Raw genomic sequence first — 22,717 nt, forward strand, 5'->3', positions numbered from 1 at the left:
TTAGCTCGACCAGTTTATTACAAATCCGAGTTGCTTAGGGGCATGGGGAGGGGAAGACGAGTAGTAGAAAACAGATAGGAAATAAAAGCAAGGAGTCTTTGCAGAAAACAAGCGCGACAGTCACCACCGTGGGTGCAACGTGGTTTGTAGTACATCCATTGATCTCAGGAACGCATCAGGGAAAGAGGGGTGGGGGTAAGGGAAAGTTAAAGGTTACGCAATCGGTACAGAAAATTTCTTGGGCTTTGTTACATCTACTTGGGCAGAGTGAAGGCATTGCTACACCACACTGCAACACCACATGTTGCTCCAAAGTTACATATGAATAGAATTTTCCATTTGAGCATTTCCAAAGCAATTCAAATGCTGAGAGATATATGTACTAGTTTGGCAAGTTCAAGTGTTGTTATAGTCTATAGAACTTTCACGGGATAGTGTGTGTAGGATATCCCACCGAACAAACCATAAGAGGAGTATTACCAGAGACATACAGATCTCTTATCCAAAATCAAAAAGGCCTCATGAAGCAAGGTTTGAGCCAAAAACAAACAAACAAACAAACAAAAAACAAAAAACAAAACAAAACAAAAAAACCCCAGACAAAACATAACAAAGCAAAAAACCAGTTGTTGTCTTTTACAACACAAGCTTCACAGAGCCAGAAGAAAAAGCACAGGAACAGGATATATGCACCTACTGGCTAATGTTAACCTTTGCTCCCAGGTGAAACATGAAAATAGTGTTATATTTCTTTTCAGCCATGTTTGCTATTTCTCCAGTGTTCTCAAACATCTTGAATCTGCAGTGGAATGTCTCCAGTGACCAAGGCTGTCCTGCAATATTTTTCTCCTTTTCATCATGTTGCAGCTATAGTTTTCATGGGCTGCCATCACATTTGATAAATCTTAACTAGGAAAATGAGAAGGGATGAAGAACAGACATAATTTGGTTCCTTTCCCTCTACACAACTGCCCTCATTAAAGATAATGTTGTACTGAACATTATGTTGTTGCCTTACTCTGCCTGTATTTCCACCCAGGTTGTACTGTCAGTACTACAGAAAGCTGGACAACGTTTCTGAAAAAGTGAGCAAGATTTATAACTGCTTTTGCTATCAAGTGGCTTCTGCCTGCTGCATAATGCTGAATGAGTTGGGTATAGACTAACAATACATGCTTGTAAATTGTAGTCATCGTCCTAGGGCAAATTGTGCCTTTATTACTTTAAAAAGCCTTAAAGAACGTGCAGAGTAAAAAGAAGGGCTGTGTGGAGTCTTATTCAACATCTCCGTGCTGCCCAAGTGTAGGACTATACAATAACATTACCCTGATCAGACTGTTCTTGACAAACAAACGGATGTTTCACCTTTATTTATTTTGGTTCTGGGGATGATTGAGGGTGCCCTTACACTTTTTTTTTTCTTTTTTTCAATTAAACACTGGGTAGTTACCTGCTGTTGCTGTTTCCCCAGCTGCCCTCTGGCTCGTGGCCCTTGCTGAGGTAGGCCTCAGCTCTTCTTAGCATTTAGGCTTTTTTGCTTTTTAAGTACTCCCTCCTCTGCGGGACTATGGAGGCAATCCACTGGCTAGTGTACCTCTTTGCCTCTTCCCACGTGTAACGGGGCACATAGCCAAAATCCTTTTGTGCCTTTCTGTAGGAGAAAGTGAAAGGGGTGTTCAGCAGAGTGACCAGGTGGCGGTTGGTTGAGGGGATGTACCTGACAAAGGGCCTGAGCATGAAGCTCACGATCTCCAATAGCAGTGAGAAGTAATACAGCATTGTCAGAGGCATGGGGAGCCACGGCTCAATTGCAAAGCCCAGCTCCTTGGTCAGCTCGTAATTTAGGTCTGCGTAGCTCATGTGAGGAGTGTCATCTGAGATGTAGTAGAACTGCCCCCTGATGTGTCTGGCTTTCTGTGGGACCTGCAAAGCTTTGGCTGCCTGCACGTGTGCCCAGGCAATGTTCCCCACATACACAGGGTTTACTAAAGCCTCCTTCCTGGAGAAGCGCAGGTAGACATTTTTATTCAGTAGACACTTATCCAAATGACCTTGAAGAAATGGGCATCCTTCTCCAAAAATGTACATGGATCTCAGGGCACAGGTCACAAGCACGCCTCCATCCTTCAACATCTGGCCATCTGCCTTCAGCACACATTCCTCTGCCAGCCTCTTGCTCTGAGCGTAAGGAAATTTGGATGTACTCTCATAAGGTGTATCTTCATCACCATTGAAAATTGGGTCACCCCTGCAGTTTGGGCCTGCCACCTCTATGGTGCTGGTATATATGAAGTGCTGAACATTACAATGAGCACATGCCTCCAGCAGCATCTGAGTACCTTCAAAAGAAAAACATGGAAGTTAGATGGCATGTAGATGAGTTAACTGAAAAAGGCTCCAGCCTGGAGCTTTCCAGGTAGAGAAAGGTGGTCCTTTTAGGTCAAAGACAGCACCTCTGGCCCGAGCTCTGCCAGATCTCCCCTCTCTGCAGCTGTAGGAATCCTGTCCTGGGCTAGACATGTTCAATGAAACTAGGCCTGCCCTGAACCTGTTCTTAAGTGCTGTCAGTGTAGCTGCAGAAGTTTTACGTGAATGAACATTTGATTTTAATTATGTGGGTTGCTTTTTTATGCTTGAGTAAAATGTTGCTCTTTCTTAGAATCATAGAATCATAGAATCACTCAGGTTAGAAAAGACCTTAAAGATCATCCAGTCCAACCATGACCTAACCATACTACCCTAACTAACAACCCTCTGCTAAATCACGTCCCCTTGCACTAACACAGACACTGTGAAGTAACTTCACTGACCACAAAGGCAGGGTCTTGTGTCTGTAGATTGGATTGGCCTACGGCTGAAAACCCTCAGAAGTCTCTCTCTCATCAGTTTTCAATGATGTATGCTGAATACTTTGTTTTCCAGGCTTAAGGATGCCCGTGGGTGGTTTTCTAAGCAGGGACAGAATTAATGTAGGACCTGATGGTTTGCTTTGAAACTTTACCCAATGGAGTTCATTCACCAGTCAACAGGAGTCAGAGGAGGGCTTGAAGAGAAAGACCTTATGTCAGAACAACATATGATACCATGTAGTCAAAAACCACAGAGAAATGTGCATGCTTACATTTCTGGAATATCCTGGCTTTTGCTTTTGACTTCACTGCAGCTGCACGTAATGTGACTTTTTGTATAACATTTAAAAAATAGGGGATTTCTTACTTTCAGTATCCTATCATAATGCTTACCTCAAGGGTAGGAGAGATAAGCTGGCCAGTTCAAGGCCTTTCAAGTAGCTAGGAGGATTAAAATAGGAAAACACACTCAGTGTGGTTAGAAATATTGTAGTAATTTGTTTAAATTGCAAATTGACTCTTTTTTCTTCTGAGATTTGAGGAAGAAATCACCTTACATGTTGTGAGTGGTGTCATGAGAGACATTATATAGGAAAGAGACATTGCCTTAGAAAGAGAACATACAGTTCAGAGGCATTCAAAAATCTTTGGAAATGAAACATGAAACCAAAATCAGAAAGGTATTGGTAAAAACCCGGAGGACAAAATCCAGTGTTGGCAGTAAGGCAAATAAGTACGTTAACAAGTCTTCTCAGTCTATCAGAACAGCAACCAAAGGCAGCACAAAGCATTGCTAAGGAAAATATAATGATAAAAGTGGTTCAAAGGAGTGAGAAATATTGGCAGCAAAATACGGCCCCATTAATGAATAAGGGATGAGAAGAATTAATGAATTTAAATTGATAGGGCACAAAAACTTTTTTTTCAAACTTGAACAAGAAAATAAGAGATGTTGAAACAAATGCAGTGTGAATCTGAATGAGGCTGTAAGAAAAACTAAAGCAGTACATAGAAAGAAAAGTTACACAGCCAGGAATAAAGTCACATGAAAAGTAATTCCAAGCCAATCACTGTATTTAGGTAACACACGAGCCAGGGTTTTCTCAAAAATGAACTAGTAAATTACATGATTTTAAAAATTAATAGTTTAATTAACTATTTCTGCTGTTTGAAAAATGGAGGAAAGTGGAAAGGTATGGAAGAGCTGGATAAAATCAAATGGAGAGCAAGTTTAACAAAACTAACAGTACATTACCATGGCATTTGTTATTCTTTTGGGTTCAGTTTCACCCAAATAAAATGTGCTTTGTTTGAAAATAAAGTTTGCATGGTAAACCATGAGAAGATTCTTATAGTAATGAGAATTTAAGCATCTTTCATTTATCATGTAACAAAGTAAGCCTTCCGTGAACTCGATCTGCAAATTCTAATTGCACAAAGTCCTTCTTTCTACAGAGTCGATATTGCAAGAACAAAGATTGAACATAGACCTGAAGATCTGATTCACAGAGAGTACATTTTTGGATTACACTTACTTATTTTCATTCCTTTTCTCCTAAAACTTAATTTCCCTTCACTTCCTAAAAGGATACTGTATCCTTGAGGCATTGTGTGAAATGTGAGACAATCTCCACATCATGGCAAATTTAACTCACCGTTTATTGATGTTCTCACACTCCGACCTGAGGTTTGAATTTGGAGATGCCACATGGGCTTGCTTTGTTTCATTTCTTTCTTGAGATCCCATTCAAAAGATCTGAAGTATGGAGGTTCCCACTTGAGAATGTGGTTGCGAAAAGAAGGCCAACTTCCCAGAGGGATTGGACCCATCCCTTACATGTTCTCAGGCTTTGCCATTTTCCATGAGGGATCCGCTCACACCCAGACTGCTCCAATTTGTGGAAGATAAGATCTAGGAACTTTCCCCTACTAAGTATTCTATGTTTATAGGTCCAAATTAGAAGCCAGGAAGATTTATATTGAAAATTCATTGGGAGTTGGATGGATTTTTTTGTTTGTTTCTGTTCTGGTTTGTGAACGTGCACATCTGGTTCCTGGGTACATTTTTATGGTAAAGGTTATTTTTCTGTGAGTAGGAAAACTTTAATCCTGCATGCTTGTGAAATACATAGCAGTGTCTCGGTTGGGCAGAAAGCCGAAAGAGCATCAAAGGGGAAATGGAAGGGAAAAGAGAAGAGAACTTTGATATTTACCAGCTGACCTTGTTAAAAAAATAAAATTAAATTAAAATGAATAAATAAGTAAATAAACAAAACAGATTGTAGCAGGACAAATTATCTCTCTGAACTACTCCCCCTGTATGTTTATTTTTTCATTCCACACGATGGACAGCTTTACAGGAACTTGCCTTTTTGATCTTCCTTCCCTCTGGCAGGGTCCTTAACAACTACCTGCTGGGCTCCAATTTGTGGTCCCTGCCAATCTTCAGTTTTGACAGACCAGAAAAGAAAGGGTCTGGAAACTGAATATACAGGTGATGGGCCAGGCTGAAACAACCAAAATGCCCATCCCACTGTTTTAGAATGTGTGTAAGAGAGACAACACAAATACAGAGACTGCTTTCTTGCTCTGAGCATGGATGTGTAGTCAATACAAAATGTTGTCTGTAGAAATATATTTTGTATTTTTATGTGAGGAGGTCCTTCGTTTGTGGTAGAGAAGAACAAAGGACCAAGAAAGATTGTCATGTAATTAAGAACGTCTTCCTCATATCCTCACCTAGGAGCTGAAGATCAGTACGCACAGAAGGCAGGCAGTGCCTACTCACAGCACAGAATGTTTGTGGATCAGAGGGATAAGGATAAACTTGTTCTTGTAGGGAATATATTGAAATTTTGTGACAGGCAGGGGCCTGAGGAAGGTGTTTTGCCCTCTCACCTGTCACGTTGACTTCCCAGAGCAGCTGCTTCTCCACGAGGCCCAAGGTGTCAATGATGGAAGCTGTGTGGATGACGAGCGAGACCCCCTGACAGGCACGGTGCAGGAATTCCACATCTCGGATGTCCCCTTCCAGGATTTTCACCTCAGTCTTGCCCTGGAACTCTGCAGAGGCAGCAGAAAACAAAGCAAAGTCCTTCCAGGGATCCTAATGTGAGGCCTGGCAAAAGTGATGGAGGGCTGTGTGCTTCCTGAAGCTGGCGAAACAGAAGGCATTTTCCAGTGGCTGTAATGTCAGGGATTAACTGCAGAGCCATAAGCCCTATGTTGCATCACTTACCATACTTTCAGAGTCATATTTAGTGTAATTCCTTCTTCAAAAGAAAGAAAGAAAGAAAGAAAAATAATAACAAGAAATCCTTCCCACTGCCAGCAGGGACCTTCGGGTATGAAACTGATCTATTTTAAATTTCACAAGGGGAGCAGCTCTAGCTGTATATGTTCTAGAGGCTGGCTTCTTATTAAATTATTAACCCAAGCACCAAACAGCCAGACACTGCGTGCTCCTGTCTTGAAGGTGAAGAACGATCCCTCTCCACCCACAGGTGGCTAATGGCACAGAGGGTCTTACAGACTGAGGCCATGCTGCTCTGCTGGGAATCTGCTGGCCTGCCTGCAGCTCTGCCATGCGAGAGGGCTTTCTCAGTGCAACCTGCATCTTCTATGGATGTGGTGTCTTTACAGTAAGTCCTCTCCCAGGCTTGCTGTGCATGCACTAGAGGGCCCCCCAGGCACAGGCAGGCACTGTGTCTTCCAGCTTCAGTGAATGTACATATGGGAAGGACATGATTAATTTACACTGCTTTTAATCTCAGCCATGACTAAAATTGTGTGTATGCTACTGTTCTGTCACTCGCTCCCAAGCAGGCAGGATTTCACCCCATATCTTTAGTGGAGAAACACTGACAGACAGAGCTGCTGACACACGGAACTGAGTGTGAGATACCATTTACAGTGGTTTCCTCTCTTCATCTCGTAACCTGACAGGATTTAATCCTGCCTTAGTTTAACAACTGTTCTGACACAACACGTCTGAGGGCCTTATTTTTTTCTTAATATCCTCTTGATCTGAAATATGGAACAAGAGCCTAACTGTTCAGCGTTTCCTAAAACTCCGTACATCTCAAGCTGCTGCTCTCCCACTACAACCACTGCCATGTGCTGTCCTGGGAGCGCCCTTATTTCCTAGGGCTCTGTTTTCAGGTGGTTTACACTGACCTCTACCTGTATGGATGGGGAGAGGCTTTTTGTGAAGCATCTGATAGATTTGCTCGAACAAACATTAGTCTCTGCACAGCCCATAGAGGGATGCCCTCCACGAGTGATACTTTGTGGGGATGCAGTAATCCAAAGGGCCAAACTATGTGATTTTCACTATGTAAATTCTGACATATGTGTACTTTAGAGTGGTTACTGTGGCTGGGCGCAAGCTAGGCAAATTGAGGGTTTTGCACATGAAAATCAAAGCTTTCAGGAAAAAATATAAAAGGAACTGCCTTTTATAAATCTGATCACAGAGATGGAGGGTATCAGTCATTGGAAAGCTGCGGTCCAGCTGCTTTGTGCCTCGATTGGGCTTGCAATTGAAGTTGTGGTTATAAGAAGCTGAGTTGTAAGCAATGCTCTCTGCTTGCTACATGGTAGTTTTTGTTTGGAGATGTAATGTTTACTTAGTAAAATATAACGTCGTGTTGTGAGCAGTGTCTGACTCACCAATCCAGTCAGATTATTTGCCCTAAACTCTCTTTCTTTTTTCCTATGATGTCCTGCACAAGAGAGCTCTCCACTTTCCTGGGTAAATGGAGTTCAATAAAGTGATCTAAATTCAGTCATTCATAGGACAAAATTGAAAACTGCATCACATTTTCATATGTAAAGGGCAATGCAGGCTACTGGTTTCTTTAGCCCAGGGGTCTGAGATGTTTATTCTGTTCCCATTTCAGCTGCTGAGTTTTTCTACAGCTACTTTACATTTCTTTTTGAATACAGTGAAACACGAAAATCTGCCACATGGAGCTAAAAGCCAGGAAACTTCCCACCTTTCTCCCAACAGAAGTACCGGGGGAAGAAGAAAAAAAACAACACCAAACCCAGCCAAAACAACAACAAAACAAATATCAACGAAGCGCCATTCCTTCTCCCTCTACTTTCCCTCTACTTTGGAGCAGCTCCAGGTTAGCAGTTGAGCTATCCCGAGCTGCACGTGTATTTGTAAACAGAAAGAACTGCATAACTGAAACCAGAGAAATGATGTAATGGAAATGAGAGGTAGGAAACCTGTGGCACCAACTACCACGTTCCATTCCACATTAATTCTCAACCACACAGTACAACTGGGCAGGCCCCAGCTCGCAGCACATTGCATTGAGGGGACCCTCCCAGACTCCCTGTGGGTGTGGAAGACAGCAAATGCCACTGTTCTACATGGACTGAAAGTGATTGTAAAGGTCTCAGCAGGAAACTTGCTTCACTAAAAGACAAGTGTCCTTGGGTGCCCCCAGCAGAAACTGGCACAAAGAGCTGTAACTTAAACATGCCCCTGTGTCTTATTAACTATGACCCTGACTCTGCAAAATATTGCAAATATAAGGTACTTGGAGAGCTCAGACAGAAAATGACTCGGTTCTGCTCCTGGCTGCTCAATAAATCCAAACATGTGCCACTAAGCCAAACTCACTGCAGTGAAAGTATTGGAGGTGAGAAGACTTCAGCCCCATGTCTGCAGAAGCTTTGTGTTTGGAGTAGGGATTGCTGTGCTAGAGAAGGGCTTGAAAGGGAATAGCAGGAGGCTACATCAGATTTCCTGAGCACAGGCATTTGAAGACATTCAGCTACAGAAGCTGATGGAAACAGAAGGACCGATTGTCAAAGTGCAGGGGGGTATGGCAGTTCAAACACAACTGAACTGCATGCCAGTTGTCCCTATTGCCTGTTTATGGGGCAGAAAAAAAAGGGGGTGGAAAGGCTCTGATAACTGATTTTTCCTGTGCTGGTCAGATAGACAGCAGCTATGTAGCAAGAGCAGGAGAAGGCAGTGTCTGGGCAGTGTTCTGGGGAGAGAAAGGGGAGGAGAAGGAAAGAGGGCACTTTTCTGTGCCCGGGGGAGCTTTTCTGCAAGAGGGAGCTTTTCTGTGAACATTAAAGGAATGGTGAAACCTCTGCTGCAGCCCAGCCAGGACTGTGCTCACACATGCTGCTGGTGCTGCAGGAGCCTGTTGCAGCTGCAGGCTTTGTCACTGCAAAGGAAATCGGAGCAGAAAGGACTGCTGCAGGGCTCAAGGGCATCTAGCAAACCCACAGAGAAATGGTGAATGAGATTTAATGAGAAGGAAGTTGCATAAAGGTTGTATAAAACCGTTCTAAAGGCTTGCACAATTTGCACCAGGTTTATGGTGTACTGTTCCTATTTTTCAGTGGCACTTAAGCACTTTGTAGAAAGACTGTGGCTCTTTAGTAAATTATTCCATAAGGTTCCCCACTGGGGTAATGTCAGCATGGGGGAAGAATAGCTCTGAGGGTATGATGTGATGGAGGAATGCATGTCAGTTAAATGTCTGTCAGATAGGCACTAAAGAATATGATTGAATTGAGGTACCCGTGTGGCTTGTTCTAGAGGTGCTCAGGATCCCAGGAAATGGGTTACAGTGAAGTACAAAATAGTTTTCTGAGCTGCTTTCTCTACCACAGACTGCTTCTGACTGTGAACGTACCTCTCTTTTATGCTGTTTCCAGCCCATTCAAAGAAACAAAGCTCTAACTTGCCCTTTGAAATGGGTCCTGTCTCTTCTATGCGTATCATAAATTTTCTGCCCTCCTTACAGCTGCAATAATAATAATCAAATCTTAAGCTACATCTACAGAAACCTCAGCCAGTGCTGAGAGTGCAAAGGCAAAGTCAGGATACAACAGAAGCCAGGCTGAAGGCAGTTTGTTTGCTAGACTATCAGTACATTGGTCTCTCTTCTGATCTTAGCAAATCCTCTGGGCCTGGCAAAGAAAACTCTTGCTATCAAGTCTAATGCCTGATTTCTGTGCTAGAGAGAGAGAGATAAGACTAATGCAAAACTTCCTTGAAAGAAAACCTGTGCCCACAAAGCTGGGTTTGAGTGGGAGGTAAGGGCTTCCAACCATCTACCCGAGCCAAATGCATGCATACTCAGCTCACCATGCTCTCAAGATGGTACTCACTGCCAAAGCTCCAGAGTGCCTCCCTGCTGAAGTCTTTGTCCAGCAGCCGGATCTCAGCCAGCGCCTCATCTTCTTCCAGCAGTAAGCGAACGATCCTCTGGCCAAGGAACCCTCCTGCGCCGGTCACCAGGCAGCTTACCCCCGCCAGCGACATTGCTCTGGTTTGCTCCTCTTTGGCAGGTTTGTCTCTGTAGAGCTTTGAGTGCTTCGATCCCCTCTTGCCTGAGAAAGCAAACATGGGGCATCAATCTCCAGAGACAGATCAAAAACCAGAAAGAGAGATCATTGGAAAGCAAACTGATCCTCACATTAAACAATTTCTAAAGCATTTCTTCCTTTTGCTAGCTATTGCTACCCAGTAGTAGTCTATGCTACTTTCCCATGCAAAGTAAAAGCTATTTATGAACTATTACAAACTGAGGATGTTAACATATCTGAAAGTGCTCGACCTCAGTGCTAAACAAACCCCACCGATGTCCGCTTCAGTTCCTCCTCTCTAGCATTCAGAAGGCTGTGGAGGAGATTCGCCTGTATTTATGTACCACACCACTTTGATTGCCCTCCCTCTCACACGTCTCCTTTGCTACAAACAAATATGGTACTTCCACCCCTCCTCTTTCGGAGTGGAACGTCCTTGATGCAATGGTGTCTGAACACCCGATTAGACCTGGTCCTATATCCTAGGAGCAAAAATCCTTGTTCTGATCATTCGCTTTCTGTGCTTGCTTCTGTAATAGTAATAAGGGAGGGAACTTTAAATCTAAATGTAAATAGAAGAAATAGCTGTTTACTCTGTGGACTCTTTTTGAATGCTGAGCTCCCCATTATGGTAGGGATTTCTCACTCTGTGCGAAACAGGAGATTTTGTATTTGTTTGGCATATGCGAGGCTTTTGGAGCGATGAAATGATCTGAAGTATAGAGTGGTTAAAATAAAGCTGCTGGAAGGGCTCAGCTCTGAAATGTCTGGTGTGGAATGTCTGTTAAAGTAAAGGGTGTGGCTGGCTTCACAGTGAATGGTGTCTTTATTTTCTACATCACCAGAAAAAAGGGGGAAACGCTCAGTTACTTCTCACTAGGGTTTCATCTCAGTTTTAGCACAATTCATTCCAAGGGTGGGACTGGGATAGGGCTTAGGCGCCAGCTTGAAATGCACACTGTCCTCATTGCCTTCGCAGGTTGTTGTGTCCTGGCAGGATGCCCGGACCTTTCCTCTTTCTCAATCACGGATAGTAAGACTGAAGCAAAATGTTGAACAGGTAGCCATTTAAAATCTGCCGAGGGATATTACAGAGAAGCCCAGCAGCACACCTAATTATGCTGGAATTGCTGAAAAGCTGGAGTGGATCTTTTAAAATGCTTCAATGTCTTTTTGCAGCTAAACACTCCTAAACTCCCTGTTTTATTCTGTGGGTGTGATTTTTGTTCACTCACGAAAGAGGTCCTTGAAGAAAAGCTTTAGAAACTTCACTGCTGGAAAACTGTGCCTCCAAATAACAACAGGAAAACAAACCCATCTTTGGTCCAGGAGAAGAGAGCTTCTGGCTGACACAGATGATGAAATTTTGGCAACTGTTTCAATGACACCGTCCTTGAAATCCTTTCCTGACCCCAATAAAGCTTTACCAAAAAAAAAAAAAAAAAAAAAAAAAAAAAAAAAAAAAAAGTAAATTGTTATCTGTGTTTCTTTCCTTGGCTCCTCTCAGACAGGACCTTGATTTTGTGTCTTCTTATCAGAAGCCACAAATTAATTCTGTGCAGCGCGCACAATTTGCAAGGAAAAATGTGCTGTATAAAAACTCAGATGTGGTGCTTCATTTTTACCTTTAGAAAGGAAATAAAATGCCCTAAAGGTGTATTATAAAAGGACTCAACACAGCGGAGCCTCCTAGGTTATGAGACACTTTCCTACACTGTGCTTACCTACCGGTACGCCCAAGCTTAGCTGGAGCTTATGGAGCTGCTTCCCTGAGCAGTGAGGTCAGGGCACAGCAGACTTCTGACCACCAGGAACAACTTGAAAGAATTCAAGGCTGTGTTGCGGGTTTGGGATTTGTAAACTAAACCATAATTTAACAGCGTGTACCAAGTTTGCCAGCACTGCATTTTGTGTCAAGGCATAGTCATTTTTTAACTACATTGTCTTCCTCCTCCTTGGCTTTATCACAAAACAAGGCCTTTGCAATCTGACATTTTCTTGCTGTACACAGTCTAAGAGTGGATGTCCAGGAGTCATATTTCAGAAAATTAGAGCTTGCAGATTTTGGCTCCTGTGGATAAATTGCTACACATATACACTAAGCAGGTTGTGTGGTATAAATAAAATAAAACCTGTTGTGTCCAATTGCACCCATGTCTCCCGGTCTGCTGGCCCAGGAACTGTGTTGGTGCTCCAGGTTTTTTGCTGCTTACCATGACAAAAATACTTTGGGGCAGCAGTTGACTGATGGAGAATCATAGAATCATAGAAACACAAAGGTTGGAAAAGACCCACAGGATCATCCAGTCCAACCATTCACCCATCACCAATGGTTCTCATTAAACCACGTCCCTCAACGCAATGTCCAAACGTCCCTTGAACCAAATGAAGAAATGAAGAAGAAAATCACATCAGCAATGAGAACGAACTGAATCATGATACCAGAAGGAATAAACACAATAACCTTTGCAAAGCACAGAAGTTTTAGGTGGCATAAAATAATTACACTTACAGAAGGCTATTTTGTTATTGTGCAATCAGGCAAAAGGAGCCATTTGGGAGTAGGAAAAGAGGGACAGATCCCATCCCCTTGGGCAGAAAGTAAAACCTTAAGGGTTGAGGAAGGAGGCCACTAGATTGTGCCTGGATGTCCAGAGTGATGACAACTGAAGCAAAGAAAATCAAAGGCATGCGTATTGTTTTAACTGAACCTTTTACTGTCTAAACATAGAGTAATTGTGGCCAAGAAAAAAAAGCCATGAAAAATCCACGTTTTTCATGTCAAGTGAACACATTTCTGAGAAGCAGGGTATATTTAGAGATGTAGATTCACTTAAGGAAAGCTTCTTCCCTTCCAGACAGGATGGTCTGTTACCTGGAAACATTTTTCATTCTCTCTGATTACAAATTGACAAGGGGCAACTAGACTTAAATAATTAACTTTTGGACAACTATGCTGAATGAAATTCTGAGTTACCACAACTTCACGCAGTGGAGAACAGTTTTAAGACATATCACCCAAGATCTAATGATCACCACCTTAAAAGGCCTCAGTGTCTGCACATTCAAGCCTGACAAAAAAAAATAGCTCCTATCTCAGTAGTATCAACTTCCTTTGTCAGAAGGGAGAAAGTGAATGTAAACTTTTCCTACTTAATCTTCAGGATCAGAAAGACTTTAGCATTCTTTGTTCATATGTGTTGCAGCAAATGAGTTGAGCAGCTAACTAGAAATTAACGTTTAGTCTCATTTTCCCTTTAATTTTAGGCAAAAGTGTATTTCCTCAAGTTAAATTGATGAGTGAATTACATATTGAAGGGTCATAGAAATTTGCAACATATACTGAAGGAAAATGTTTAATTTGGATCCATTTGTAGATAAACATTCTTGTAAATAGCCTGACTACCCATTTCTGCTACATCCTTCAGGGATGTTGAGAAGCAGCAGGGTTTGAGTAGGCCTTAACATACATGTTTACAATGTTCCTGGACCCAGCTTTTTTGGAATATTTGACCTTGCCTGATTTTTTATGAGAGATATTCACGACAATCAAATACAGAAAGCAACAGGACAGAGTGTGTCTTTGGCATGCATTGGCAAAGATTTATTCCAAATTGTAGAAAACTTCCAAAATCTTGGAAAACTTGAAGAATTGGCTTGTACAGTAGCCTCTCAGCCTGACGAAACCCCATGAGCTCTTCTTTTAAGCTCATTCACCAAATGTTTTTCTTTTTTTTCCTGAGAAAATACATTCTGACACCTCTTTGGCAGAGATTTATGTGCTGCCTCAGAAGCTCCGTGGTAGTAAGGCAGGGCACAGATTTGATGTGCTGCTCTTATTTTGTGATTAAATTGATGTTCCCCTACAATTTAGATTGGAAGGAGCCTCTGGAGATCTCAAAGCAGCCTCAGGCTAGATGAGGTTGCTCAGGGCCTTGGACAGTTAAGCTCTGAATGCCTCTATGGATGTAGATTTCTTGAAGCCTCTGGGCTCCTACTGTAGAACATGACTACTCTCATGACAAATTTTCCTGTGCTAACTTCAAATTGGAATTCCTCTCATTGCAACGTATATTCACTGTCTTTCATCCTTTTTCTGTGCACACACAAGAAATTGGGCTGCAGATTCTATGTCCCCACACTTGCGTAGTAAAAGGCAACAGTAAGATTCCCTCCATCAGCTTTAACCTTCTAAAGCTAAGATTAACAAACTCAGTCCATGTGCTCTCTTCTTGTACAGCCTTGAAGTCCATCAAAGGGTGTGATGTGTTATTATTCATGAGTCTTATCTGCCTGGCTGTGAGTCTGACCACAAGGTTTGTTATTATTGGAACAGAGAGAAAGTCCTCCATGTGAAGGCCTCTGCAAGATTACTGCAGACACTCTTATCTCTGTAAGAAATTTGAGTCTAAATATCATGAACCAACATCTCTTTTCTGGCTGTGTAAGGACACTTTGAAGCAGGGCATACACAGAAGGTCACTTCTTGGTAGCTTGGCTCCAAGGGAAGTGGGCAATGTGACTGCTACCAGCTGTTCAGCTCACTGCTGTGAACTGGAAGTACATGACCAAATCTGCAATGGTGCAAAATTTCTCCATTTCTGCTTGGCAGCTGCTCTGTGACTCACTAGAATGAACTGGTGCCCATGGTACTATGGGACAGTACAGTTGGGGCATTCAGATCCCTTTCCTTTGCTACTAGTCACTGTTGTGTGACACTGGTACAAGCTTGACGAGGAAAATCTTCCCTTCTCCTTAGACCTGCATTTGTACGTTAAGGAAGTAACAGCGGTATTACAGTCTTGGTTGATGATACTGTTCAGTTCTCAAAATCCCCTTGATTGTGGAGGGGAAGGAATGGCAGGGGACAGCATACATACAACCCTGAAGTCTGTTTGGTGTCTTAAAAAAGAGAGTGGCACAAAACTGGTGTGGCAGGATGTTGGAAGGTCCAGCACTCCATCATTACTCCGTGTTTTTGTTCCCCGGTTGTACAACTCAGAAAAACCTGGAGAACATCCAGCAGAGAATAAGTAGAAATGCTGCATCTCCTGAGTCCCAAACCAGCATCCTGAGCAGAACTCTACTCACTCTTCCAGAGTTGTCTTTAGGCTACAACTATATTCATATTAAAATGTATGGCTTTTCTGCAATATCAAGCAAAATAATTACAGAATCTGGTGATTCTTTTGACTTAAAATCTACTACAGACTACACACAGGAAAGCATGGTACAATCCTAGTTTAACCTCTTATGCATCATGTTTCTATGATTCTGTGTGAGTCCTTAAATCCCTTTTTATTTCACCATCAGTTCCCAATCCCTGCACAGGGAGTAGAATGCCAGGGAGCAGGCAGAACAACATCAGTGTGTAGGCATTACCTGCAGTACTTCTATGTACACCAAAGAGGCAGCAGGAGGGCCTGGCAGGGTTTTTTGAGTCCTGCATGTTGAGGCACCAGATGGGTGGTGGAGACTTGGGCAGCAGTTCCGGAATCACATATCTTCACATCAGCTGAGTCCTGCTTGGCATGACTCAGTCCTTCCTATTCTTGCAAAACTAGGGGATTAACAGAGAGGAGAAAGAAGAAAATAGCTGCAGGTATACAAGAAATGGGTCCTTGTGTGCATGGGAAAAATGGGAGGTGCATGAAACAGAGGATTTACCCAGAATCTTGGCACCCCTCTGGCACTAAAAGACATTTGGCATCCTCAGCGTACTTCAGCCAAAAAAACACACACACACAAAAAAACACACACACACACACAAAAACAAAAAACAAAAAACAGTGGCTGTCTGGCCTTAAAATTTTCTTTAGAGAAAGCAAGCACTCACATGTCTTAGCAGATATTTTTAAGATTCCATTGCATTTTTAAAGATGAAACACATTATCACATTACATAAGCCTGAGTAGTTAAGTCAGCTGAAGCTTTTTCAGCGATTAAGCTTATTTCCAGTTATACTGTCCCTATTCCCCCTTGATTTACACAACATCACAACATATTTATAGGAAAGACCAAAAGTCTACACAGGAATTTCAGCTATTTCAGATGAATTCTGTTTATGGCTATGCTTGGACACCATTACACAAAGATTAATTATTGTTGAGCTCCTCCTTGACAGAAGAGCTCAAATGCATCTTTCCTGGCAGTATGTTGTAACTGGAGTATTTGGAAAAGAAAAACGGTGAAAATCACCTTCTTGGTACTCCAGAGGCTAAAGCTAATTATAAATAGCACAAAAATAAGTTTCACTGCTATGTATAAAAACAAAACATACAAACCACTCTACAAGAGACTGGTGGGAATGTGTGATTGAGACGGCAAAAACAGACTGGAAGCATGGAGTCAGACTTTAGCAGGAGATAGCAGCCAATTTTACGAGTTTGGAGAGAGGAGGTTGTGGCCACTTTTCAGAGATCTGCAAAGCTCTGTGACGCTGGGAGCTTGTGGTGTCTGGGGGTACTATAAAAATAGTAGCCTAGGTGAGAACTGAAATATTTCTGAAGAAAAATAATGGAGAGGGGAGATTGACAGGGGCAGTTAGATGATGAAAGGAGATGGAATGAGGATGAGAGGGAAAAGAAAGACTCAGTGGTGTCACTGAAGACTGTGTTCTAAAGAATGAGACTGAAAAGGAAATATCCATATGAAAGAGGACCAAAAGAAAGCAAACAAAACTCCTGGTTTTTGTCACGGACCCATCACCACCACTACCTATCTGCAATAACTCCTCCACAGGAAAAGAGACCAGGAAGCCAGGAGTATCTGATCCATTTATCTGATCCATTTATGCACTGCCACAGATTTATGTTGTACTTGGAAGATGTGTGGATCCTGACCACTGTTCTGATGAGTGTTCAGACTGCATCAACCATCTGCAGGAGGAGATGCGCTCTGCAGGGAGCAGAGCCCATTGCTTTGGTCACTAATCACTTCATTTCTCTGCATTCAGAAGAAGACAATACCTACTCCACCTTAAAGGGGAAATATGGTGTCTGATATCTGATTTATCTAGCTTCTGTGCCTGCTATGAATTCATCCAGGAAAGCCCAGGCTATGGAAGATACAGCCACAATACTGCCTGGAGTAGAGAAGTATGTAGCTTGGGCTGCAGTCAGACTACAATCTGGCTGCCAGACAGAACTGATTTGGGGAGTAATGCCCAACACAGGTAATGTCAGGGAATAGCCAGTTTAAATTATATGCATTTAAGCAAGTATCATCTATCTGAAGTGTTAAAGAACTCATCGGTCTCAAAAAAAGCAAACAGTGATTGCTGCTAATACAAAGCCTTTCCTAATTGCCTCAAGAGTTTCCTGTAGTCCTTCTCAGACATGTTATATATTCAACATTTTCACTTCTTTCTCTCTCTTCAGTCTGTTGTGGAACCTCAGCCATTGGCTTCTTAAGGTGTTGCAGGAGACTGTTCACAGCTTTGAAAACTGTACCAGGTCTTGGCCAATTTCTGAGATGCTGGCACAGCCTGAAACAGATGAAGAAATGAAACATTACTGAGGGAGAAAGGTCTGCAGATAAAACTTCTCTGACTCATAGCCTACAGGCTCCATCTTGTGTCAGCTGCGTACAGGCAGGTTGGCATCTCAGCTGCTCAGGTCCCTCTCACTCAATGGCACCTTCTCTTTTGAGGTTAGGCACTGGGCTTCCAACACAAGGAGAGCTGGACATGGTAAAAAAAAAAAAAAAATTAAAAAATCCTTACCCCTTACAGGGCAGGGAACTGTCTGATCCAGCCAGAAGTGAAAGAAGACAGAAAGGACAGAGGGCTGAGAGTCACGTGACTGGAGATGGAGATTCACAGTGTTGTTTCATTTGGTCAAATCTGAGTGGAATTGTGGAGTCCTTCCAAAAAGCCCCAACCAACCACTCTTTATGAGTTTGGTGCCCATTTGCAAGTAAAGTATGAGAGCCTTTTTGAAAAAACTTGTAGTAATCTTTACTGGTGAAAAAGTAGCCACCCAAAAAGCAGACTACGAAGAAACCTCCAGTGGGATTTCAATCCCAGTCTTCTAGTCAGCATTGCTGTCCAATTGAGTTTATAGTCACTGAAAAATGAAAGTCTTTAAAACGTGATTAGAATTGCAACAGGACCGTTTTGTTGATGTTTAAATACTTCTGCACTGGACCCTATTGCTCTACTTGTTCATGTACATAACTGGAATCTGGACTGTGCAAATTTGCTTTTCAGTGCGGGGTCAAACGTGGCAGACAGAGGTGGGAGCACAGGTGAGAAACTGAAGTAGGGACAACAGTAAAATCTCAGAGGAGAGACAGAGGATTTTAAGCATGTGGAATGCAGAGATTTGAATCTCCACATATGGACCATATTCTGTAATAGACAGAAAAAATCCATTTTTTTCTGAATTTTTCATTATTATTATTATTTTTGTAAAGGCTATATTTTACCCTGGTAAAGATTTTAGTGAAATACTGGACAACATACAGCCCCCATCAAAACAGAAATTCCAACTTTTGCTCAGCTCTATTTAGCAGTTTTACATTTTGTTAGTTTAAATTTGATCAGAAATCTGCTTTAATGTACTTCCTTGCAAACTCCATTGCTGTGACACCTCAGATGCAAAGTAGTTCTGCAGGAGCTAAAGCATCACCTTAAATATAGCAACCAGAAGCAGCACAATTCCTTTTCACATGGATTCCTTTTCTGTGACCATCAGGCTCCTGATTTTAGATGCCTTGCACACAGAGCTCCAGTTGCATGCCAAATCTCTGTGTCACCAACTACAAACCACCTGCCAAATGCTTACCAGCTAAGGCCATTGACAAACGAAACTCATCACGCAGAATCCTCAGAACATCCTGAAGACCTTCTTCACCCTGCTCCAACAAAGAAAACAGTCAGGGCGAAAGGAGCACTGGCACAGAGCAGTGCTGCAGGATGCTTGCGCAGTGAGAACTGGGACAGTCCCTCAAGGCAGTGCCAATTCCTGTCTCTCAAACACATGAATGATTAAAATGATATGTTGGATGTGCTCAGCTCATCACAGATTAATTCAGATGTTTTTCCTTTTGGGATACATCTGAACAGGGAAAGAAAACAAAGCTGTTTACCACTTCTGACATTTTCTAGATGTTGGGGTTTTTTTCAGTTTTCAGCTAACCTCCACCAGCGGGCTTGTTTTAAAATGTGAAGTCTTGCAATGCTGACAGTATTTTATGATGTAATGAGAGTTTCACGTGTGGTAAAGCTTTAAAAATTTTAATCTACTCAGGTATATTTTTTAATTTTTATTTCTTGCAACGAAGGATGCTTTGGGTGCAGCCTGTATCACAGCTTTCATATGTCCTCCCTCTACTATATGCTAGGATAATGCCACTGAAGAACATTTTTAGAAATACTCTAAGGAATATAATACTAAAACATTGAACTATAAAAGCAAATCCCATCTCTTGTCTGTTTGCATTACTGAAAAATATAGGTAGGCAAATCACAGCAGCATGAGGCTGCACCTCAAGTACTGTGCTCAGTTTTGGGCCTGAAGTGTGGAGTGTGTGCAGAGAAATGCAAAAAAGCTGGTGAGGGGTCTGGAGCACAAATCTTACGAGGGAGGGGCAGCTGAGGGAGCTGGGATAGTTCCATCTGGAGGAGGCTCAGGGGAGACCTTATCGTTCACTACAACTACTTGAAGGGAGGTGGTGGTAAGGTGGGAGTCACCCTCTTCTCCCAGGTAACAGTGATAGGACGAGAGGGAATGGCCTTAAGTTGCACCAGGGGAGGTTCAGTTTGATATTTGTTTGGAAACATTTGTTCTTGGAAAGAGTGGTAAGACTCTGACACAGGCTGCCCAGAGAGGTGGTGGAGTTACCATCCCAGGAGGTGTTCAATAAATGCGTAGAGGTGGCACTGAGAGACATAGTTTAGTGGTCATGGTGATGATGGGTTGATGGTTGGACACGATGATATTAGAGATCTTTTCCAACTTTAATGATTCCTTGACCATATGACTCTATGACAGGCCCTTTTTTCACTGTTTACTGGCAAAAGAAAGAAAGTTGACGTCTATTCCAGATTTCTTGCAAGACTCAAGTGATTTCTTGCTTAAAGCCACAGTAATCACACTACTGGATGGAAGTCTCATTTCAAAGACATAAAATGTAACTAGACCATAAAAATGTTGTTTTTTCTTCTCGATAAAGCTTTAAAGCTGCAATTCATAAGCTAAGAAGCCAAAGTTTATCAAAGCAAGTAACACTTGTATAATTACATTTTAAATATTTTATGTTAACTTTCTGCATCAGAAGCCTGATTCATGATTCTGGATCATAGCAATATGCTAGTAGTTAAGAAGCAACAAAACTGGAACTGAGACAGTAGTGGCACACTTAGTCGCCTACAGGACTTGTGCTGTGCTCTGTCATGTCCAAATTGTTCTAAGTGGAACGAAGTTCCATGTGTATTTCTAAAGAATCCGTAACACCACTATGAAACTTCTGTATAAAACCATATATTGTTTTTGAGCAAGCTGGCAGCAAATAAAATTTTCAGACTCATTTTTGTGGCAAATAAGCCTGCCTCCAGTTTTCAAATGCACTGGTGGCCCTGATTCCTACAGTATTTTAACACCAACCTTCAACGCCAAGAAATCAAGGCCTACAGAACAATGCTATCGGTTTCAAAATCATATTTTAAATCATAAAATCCAGTGTCTATGTTTGATTCAACTTGTAGCAATGCCACGTAAAATCCAAGAAAGACAAAACAATACTTAAGATTGGAGTCTTGGGGAGTTTGAGGAGTAGACATGCAACCTGGGACTGTTTAGCACAGAGAAGACTCAAGGGAATCTCATTAATGTATATAAATGCCTGAGGGGAGAGCTCAGTGCAGGTAGAGCCAGGCTCTTCTCAGTGGTGTCCAGTGCCAGGACAATAGGCAGTGGACACAAACTGGTGCCCCTCTGACCACCACAAAGCACTTCTGTGCCTGTGCAGGTGACAGAGCAGTGGTACAGGTTGCCCAGAGGTTGTGGAGTCTCCTCCCTAGAGATCACAGAATCACAGAATCCCAGAATGTTTTGGGTTGGAAGGGACCATCCAGCACCAACTCCCTGCTGTGGGCAGGGTTGCCACCCATCAGCTCAGGCTGCCCAGGACCCCATCCAACTTGGCCTTGAACGTCTCCAGAGATGGGGTACCCACAACCTCTTTGGGCAGCCTGTGCCTCACCACTTTCTGAGTAAAGGATTTCTTTCTAACATCTAATCTAAATCTCCCTTCTTTTAGTTTAAAGATGTTCCTCCTTGTCCTATGACTATCAAAGGGGTAGCAAGTTAGTCTCCCTCCTGTTTATAAACTTCCCTCAAATACTGAAAGTCTGCAGTGAGGTCTCCCCAAAGCTTTCCCTTCTCCAAACTGAATAATCCCACCTCCCTCAACCTTTCTTTGTAGAAGAGGTACTCCAGCCTCAGATTATCTTCCTGACCCACCTTTGGACCCACTTCAACAGCTTCACATCTTTCTTACATTGAGGAGCCTCAGGCCTGGAGGGCCCCATTTCAGTCAGGGCTTCACAAGGACAGAGCAGAGGGGGACAATCACCTCCCTTTCCATGCTGGACACCCCACTTTAGGTGCAGCCCAGGATGTAGTTGGCTTTCTGGGCTGCAAGCACACACTGCTGGCTCATGTCCAGCTTTTCATCCACCAGGATCCCCAAGTCCTTCTCCACAAGGCTGCTCTCAATGAGTTCTTCTTCCATTCAGTAACCATATTTGGGATTGTCCGGACCCAAGAGCAACATCTTGCACTTGATCTTGTTGGATCTCATTAGGCTCAACAAGATCTCCAGAAGCCACCTGGATGTGGCCTTGGGCACCCTGATCTGGGTGTTCCTGTTGGAGTAGGGATTGGATCAGATGGACCCAAAGGGACTGGCCACTCCAACCATTCTGTGATTCCTTGATACAGACTCAAACCTCCTTACTCACCTTGTAAGCCAGACCCCATAAAGCCGGTCTTCCAATAAAGACGCATTTTGCTCCCAGTGCCAGTGCTTTCAATACGTCACTTCCTTTCCGTATACCACCATCTAAATAAACTTCAACTCTGTCTCGTACTGCCTCCACAACTTCAACCAGAGCATCTATCTGGAAAGAAGAAGCCATTTGCAACTTGGGCTCATCTTTTGGGTTCAAGACAAAGAGGTGATATCCCACACAGACAGGTATACTAGAACCGAATAAGCTCTCAAAATGGAATATGGAAATGCATCATAAATAACTCAGTACCAAAAGCTGTACAATACAGTGCTTCTCCTTGCTTTATTTGCCAGATAGTTTTGTTTATGTGGACATTCTTTGCTAGCACTTCTGATATGTGAAAAAGTAACATTTTCCCTTGATTTTGGTGTTGTATTTTTAAAGATTTAAACAATAAATTTCAATAGAAATAAAAGTTTTTAGTATCTTACTTTCCTTTGAGACAATGATGAATTATACATTTGTAAAAAGAGTGTTAGACTTCTCTCTACAACTGTCTAAATTGCCA

At 42.5% G+C, this 22,717-nt stretch overlaps 2 protein-coding genes across 9 annotated transcripts in view; both read right to left on the bottom strand.

Moving 5' to 3' along the window:
- On the bottom strand, positions 1-16,942 carry HSD3B1 (hydroxy-delta-5-steroid dehydrogenase, 3 beta- and steroid delta-isomerase 1). 8 transcript variants are annotated; one of them, XM_040657355.2, is made up of 6 exons: positions 15,861-16,942; positions 15,576-15,753; positions 11,429-11,614; positions 9,996-10,217; positions 5,748-5,912; positions 1-2,339 (listed from the first exon to the last, which is right to left on the bottom strand). In XM_040657355.2, the coding sequence occupies exons 2-6, from the start codon at positions 15,640-15,642 to the stop codon at positions 1,525-1,527; spliced, it is 1,455 nt and encodes a 484-aa protein (XP_040513289.1). In that variant the 5' UTR covers positions 15,643-15,753; positions 15,861-16,942; the 3' UTR covers positions 1-1,524.
- HAO2 (hydroxyacid oxidase 2) overlaps positions 15,988-22,717 on the bottom strand; it is a 13,616-nt gene continuing 6,886 nt past the window's right edge. Inside the window, exons 6-8 of the mRNA XM_015294381.4 lie at positions 22,159-22,317; positions 18,980-19,049; positions 15,988-17,679 (exon numbers count right to left, since the gene is read on the bottom strand). Of these exons, the coding sequence (XP_015149867.3) occupies positions 17,624-17,679; positions 18,980-19,049; positions 22,159-22,317 (285 nt within the window). The 3' untranslated portion in view covers positions 15,988-17,623. The remainder of the gene's footprint in view (positions 17,680-18,979; positions 19,050-22,158; positions 22,318-22,717) is intronic.

This window comes from Gallus gallus, chromosome 1 (assembly GCF_016699485.2).
Source record: "Gallus gallus isolate bGalGal1 chromosome 1, bGalGal1.mat.broiler.GRCg7b, whole genome shotgun sequence".
NCBI lineage: Eukaryota > Metazoa > Chordata > Aves > Galliformes > Phasianidae > Gallus > Gallus gallus.

Excerpts from the sequence above, each read along its gene's own strand:
- HSD3B1 (XM_040657355.2), bottom strand. The coding sequence starts at position 15,642 with ATGCAGGACTCAAAAAACCCTGCCAGGCCCTCCTGCTGCCTCTTTGGT. Across the intron at positions 10,218-11,428 it reads TTTCTTCAAGGACCTCTTTC|GCAAGAGGGGATCGAAGCAC; the intron begins GTGAGTGAACAA and ends TTGCTTTCTCAG. Across the intron at positions 2,340-5,747 it reads CTGGGAAGTCAACGTGACAG|GTACTCAGATGCTGCTGGAG; the intron begins GTGAGAGGGCAA and ends TTTCTTTTGAAG.